The following is a 5,776-nucleotide window of genomic DNA, read 5'->3' on the forward strand; positions in this document are numbered from 1 at the left end:
TATATCCTGCTTTTGATAGTTTGGTCAGGTGGTGATCTAGTCAGAGTGCCCTCTACTTCTTGATGTGACTCTCTTTTAAAGAGTACTTGAAGTTTTTCCCCATCTAAGTTGTGAGGTCCTTGAGCTTAAGGTAAACGACAGTGCTGTGGATGAACCCAGGGCCTCACCTGTGCTATACCACTGAGAGACTTCTTAGTCCCTGACTTTTGGAAATAGGTTCTTGAAAAGTAGTTCAGGCTTAAGTTGAAACTTTATGGTATTGTATTTGACATCGATATTATATTTATAGAACCATTAACTTTATTGACACAGGGTTCTCCTAGTAGGATTCGCTAAGAGCTGTCTGGCTGATGATACATGTGATTATAGCATGTGATTGTGAAATAGGCATAGGCTTTGAAGATAGAGTAGGCAGAAGCCCTATCTGTGCTATTTGTGGCACATGTTACTTCTCTTCTCTAAGCCACAGTTCTTCCTCTCAAAAATACCCATACCATCAGGCTGTCCTGAAGGCTGGTTCCTACTTCAACCTGCCATTCCTTAACTTGGCTGTTCTGGTTAGACTGCAAGTGACCCGAAGACATGGACTGCACTGCATCTTGGGTTTTCTCGAATTTCTTGTTGCTAGACAAGTTGCTCCAGCTTCATTCTAATACATTCCATTGAGATATGATTCTGTGTATGTTTAAGATAGTAGAGTGTGTTACTGGAGAGTCTGCAGTGTCTACTCACTTGGACCAGGAGTCTACTGAGATGCTGTCTAAGGAGCTCAGAGTGACGATTTCTTCTCTCACCCTGACTACATGGCAGCCCCATCTTTTTGAGTGGGCTAGCCTGTCATTTACAGTCTTGTTTTAAATGGCTTATGATGTTATGTCATGGTAGATACATATTTAAAGCACGAACATTGCATTTTTAAAGTTAATAAACTTCCAGGGCTGGAGGGATGGCTCAGTGGTTAAGAGCACTGACTGCTCTTGCAGAGGACCTGGATTCAATTCCCAGCACCCACATGGCAGCTATGAACCGTCATTAACTCCAGTTCCAGGGGAATCTGAAGCCCTCTTCTGACTTCTGCGGCATTGCAGGACATGGGTGCACTCACATACATGCGGGCAAGACACTCATACACATAAAATAAAAATAATAAATAAAGCCAGGCGTGGTGGTACACACCTTTAATCCCAGCACTTGGGAGGCAGAGGCAGGCGGATCTTTGTGAGTTCAAGGCCAGCCTGGTCTACATAGTGAGTTCTAGGACAGCTGGGGCTACAAGGAGACCTGTCTCAAAAAAGACAAAAATAAATAAATAAGATGAAATATTAAAAAAATAAAGTTAATAAACTTCCATAATGAGAAGTTCCATAAAATATCTTTTTCAGGGGACTGGAGAGATGCTCAGCAGTTAAGAGCATTGGCTGCTCTTGCAGAGGACCTGGATTTGAGTCCCAGTACCCACATAGTGGCTAAAAACTGTAACTCCAATCCCAGGGGAATCCAAAGCCGCCTTCTAATCTCTACAGGCATTGCACGATATGGGTGCACTTACATACATGCAGGCAGCACACTCATATACATAAAATAAAAATAATAAATAAAAACTTTGATTTAACAAAACCTTTTAATTTAAATTTTGTATTTTTTTGAGAATTTCATACTTGAGTACTGTATTTGTATTTACATCATTTTCATTGAACCTTCCTCTTAATTTCCTGAACTTTTAAATTATTATTAGTACATATATATGTTTGTGTGTGTGTGTGCAGCCTGCTGAGTACTGAGTCCATTTAGTAGTGCTCGTATGTACCTTGGTTTCCTATAATTTCCTGTTTTTTTTTTTTTTTTTGACATGGTCTTAAGTTCATCCTGGCCTCAAATGTGCTATAATATGTAGTCCAGGTTGGCCTTGAACTCCTGGATCCTGGGGCTTTTTTAGTGGGTGGCTCAGCATGATTTAGCAGTCTGCAACTTACTTATTTTTATTTTTTGAGAGGAGTTGATACAGGCTTCCATGTAGCCCTGGCTGCTTGGAATTCACTGTATAGACCAGGCTGGCTTCGAACTTGCAGTGATTCTCCTGCTTCTGCCTCCTGAGTGCTGGGATTACAGGTGTGTGCCAACATACCTGGTTAAAACTCTTACTCTTTTTGTTTTGTTTTCTTGAAGCAGGGTTTCATGTGACTCAGGCTGGCCTTGAACTCACTACACAGTCAAAATCTATATCCTCCTGCTTTTTTCTCCCAGTTGCTGAGATTATTGACCTGTGCTAGCTACAATGTGTAGCCAGGGAGCTGATTTTAAAGAATAAGAAATGTGTTTTCAGTAGTTAATCTAGCATACAAGCTAAACAAAATTCAGATTTCTTATAGCTTATTCTTTTAGTGTAAAAAATATATATATATATATACACACACACACACACTTTAGATGGGTCTCACTATGTCAGTCAGTCAGAGCAGTCACTGACTGTGTAGCCCAGACTGACCTTGAAGTTGACATCCTCCTGCCTTAGCCTTCTGAATGCTGGGATTATGGGCATGTAGCACCATGCCCAGCTCTACTTCAGTTACTATAAATATATTGATGTATATTAGAGTAGAATAACTAGGATCCTAGGACAGAAGGAAATTTATGTGATTTAGAATCAAAAGGTTATTTAAAAGTTTATTTCCATTCATTTTCAGAATGAAATTTTTCTAAGCAGGAGTTAGGCTTGGAGATGTCATGTTATTAGCTGATGACAGGAGGACAGACAACTGCCTGAACATCTCATAAGGATAGTCTGAACTAAATGGTCATCATGATATTGGTTCTTTTTTATGTATTAGGCAGTATGTAGAAAGGTAGGAAGAGAAAACTGACTCCATAAAATTGTCCTCTGGCCTCTGCATGCCTGTGATGGCATGCCCATACTCGTCTTTCTCTTTTTCTCTAAAAAAATTTTAAATACATAAGAAGCTAGTTACCATCTGAGAGCTTTTCCTACCTTGGAGGCAGGACTCAGCCTAAGGGTGGGGATTTCTCTCGTTTCCAATCACTCTGGTGCATTCTAGGGCTGGCTGGAGGCTCTGGCAGGAGGAATCCCCAGAAGGTGACAGCTAGTGCTGGATTCGCTGGTGAAGAGTGGGAATAAGCAGTGATAAATGGCATGTTCTGATATTTCCACATGCTTTGTGTCTTTATGTTGTACTTTTGCGTCTAGTGATACAGTACAAACATTTGTCTGAGTTTCTTCGTGCTGCAAAAAAATAATGACTGCAAATGTTTCCTTGAGATCTTACCAAATGATGTATTTTCTTTTGAATTGCTTTTCAGAATGAAAGCCATAGAGAGTCCCAACAAAGATGATGATACTCAGTGGCTGACCTACTGGGTTGTGTATGGTGTATTCAGCATTGCGGAGTTCTTCTCAGATCTCTTCCTGTCATGGTTCCCCTTCTACTACATGCTGAAGGTACAGTGGCTTCTAAACTGTCATTTCCTTTCATATATGTAGTGTCTTTGCTGTCTCTGCCACTGAAACTCCATCTCAGGACTTCTGTATAAGGAACAGGAACAAATATTTGAATGTCAAACACTAGTGGCTCTTGTCTCAGATCACAAATAAGGGAACAGGATTGGGTGTCTAGCTTTCCTTAGTTAAGGTCTTGGAAAGAGTCAGGCAGATGGAAATCTGTAACGGCACAAGTATTACTGTTAGGTACTGGTACTAGGACCCCATCTTCATGCTGTAACATGTGCATGTGATGAGGAAGCACTGCAGATTTTAGGATGCTATCAGTATTCACAGTGCTGAGTAGAGCCATTATTTCTGAAAACAAACAAAAAAACCCTCATTTCTCATAAGGTTGGAGAAAGTAAATGTACAGAAAGTCACCTTGGCAACTTTGGCTAAGTTAGCACTTAGCCCCCAACCAAATCTTGTGCTTAGCACAGGACTAGCTTAAGTTGCCAGCATTGGGAGAAAAGGATGGGAAATTACACTTGTTCTTAACTGGATCTCTGTGCACTCTTGTCTTGTACCAGTGGTGAATGAGAATGAAAAAGTTGGCACTCCCATGGGTTTAGTGGTTCTTTTTCGAGAAGCTGGGGAAGGTGCAGTGTCCAGCTCTCTGGAGCTCTGGGTTCTTTTCTCTTCATTAGTATCTATTTTAATACCAAATACATGTGACATCATTTGAAGGCTCAGATTGTTCTGAAAGATTGTAAAGGAAAAAATTCTGCATGTTCCTTAAAAAAACAACAAAACCCACTGTCACTTCATTTATGGTAATTTATTTATTTTTGTCATTTACCTCTACTTTTAGTTTAATCTTTTTTTGGGGGGGGGGTCTTTTTGAGACAGGGTCTCTCCCTGTAACCCCAGCTGGCCTAGAACTCACTTTGTAGACCACTTGCCTCTGCTGGGATTAAAGGTGTGCCACCACGTCCAGCTTGGTTTAATCACTTTTTACTCTTTTGCACATTGGCTCTGGCATCCCACATAATGATTTAACTCTCTTTGCTCCCTCATCCCTACCAGATACTTGCAGCCTTTCCATGTCTCTGTCTTCCTGACAAGCCATACATCATATCTGTAGCTAAACATTCACCATTTGCAAAGTTGTGACTTTGAAAATGCTATTCAGTCCAGCCACATAGTGTATATGCAGTATTCCTGCAGCTTATTTTCTTTACAACTAATAATTGTTATTTATATATCTTAGGGCCTATTTACAATATCCTTATCTTTGAAAAATTTTAATTTCTGCATGTCTGTTTACATTAAAAAATTAAAAAAATATTTTATTGATCATTTTTATTTATGTGTATGAGTATATTGGTTGTGTGTAAGTGTACACATGTCATGCAGTGCCTGCGGAGGTCAGAAAAGGGCGTTGGATGCTCTGGAACTGGAATTATGGACAGTTGTTAGCTGCCATGTGGGTACTGGGAATGCTGCAAGAGCAGCCAGTGCTTTTAGCTGCTGAGCCATCTCTCAAGCCCCTACTTTAAAATTTTTTTAATCTGAAAAAGTTTATAGATGTAAGAAATTAGGTAATAGCATGCTGCCTCATTCTTGAGTCTCTTTCTTGGCCCTGCTGAGCTGGAAATTGAACCAGGGCCTTGTACATGCTAGCAAGTGCTCTACCACTGTGAACTGCCTCACTTGTAATCCCCAGCTAGCCTGGAACTCACTATGTAGACCAGGCTGGCCTTGGTCTCACAGAGCTCTGACTGCCTCTTCCTCCTGAGTGCTGATATTAAAGGTGTGTGCTGCTGCACCTGGCCCTATTTTGATTAATTCTCTGATATTCAAGATTTAGTTTTCCTTTTAGTATTAGCCTCTATAAAGAAAAATAATGAATTTGCATGTTCCTTATTCCTTTCAAAAAACCTTCTAATTTTCACATTTGTTCATAGTTAGCAACAATTCTGTGATCAATGCCATATGTTGTGATTTTTATTTCAATTTTTATGTTTTTCAAACCTGTTTTTGCTAGGCTTTTTGTGTTTTCTTGTTTATATTGATAACATTTTCTCTTTAAAAAGTTTTTTTTTTTTTTTGTCTAGATGGGTTGGCACACACTTTTTAATCCCAACGCTCACAGACAGAGGCAGGAGGATCTCTGTGACATTGAGGCCAGTCTGATCTACATAGTGTTTCAGGCCAGCCAGGGCAATATAGTGAGACCCTGTCTCAAAACAAAGCAGAGCAAAACAAAATTTGTAATTTTATTTCACCTATGGGTGTATGTGTGTGTGTGTGTGTGTGTGTGTGTGTGTGTGTGTGTGT

At 40.0% G+C, this 5,776-nt stretch overlaps 1 protein-coding gene across 1 annotated transcript in view; it reads left to right on the forward strand.

The window, feature by feature from the left end:
• The window catches only part of Reep5 (receptor accessory protein 5), a 37,624-nt gene that overhangs the window by 13,252 nt on the left and 18,596 nt on the right, over positions 1 to 5,776 (forward strand). Inside the window, exon 3 of the mRNA XM_008834309.3 lies at positions 3,316 to 3,454. Coding sequence (XP_008832531.1) covers positions 3,316 to 3,454 — 139 coding nt within the window. The remainder of the gene's footprint in view (positions 1 to 3,315; positions 3,455 to 5,776) is intronic.

The sequence above is a fragment of the Nannospalax galili genome, unplaced genomic scaffold (genome assembly GCF_000622305.1).
Source record: "Nannospalax galili isolate Female #2095 unplaced genomic scaffold, S.galili_v1.0 scaffold856, whole genome shotgun sequence".
NCBI lineage: Eukaryota > Metazoa > Chordata > Mammalia > Rodentia > Spalacidae > Nannospalax > Nannospalax galili.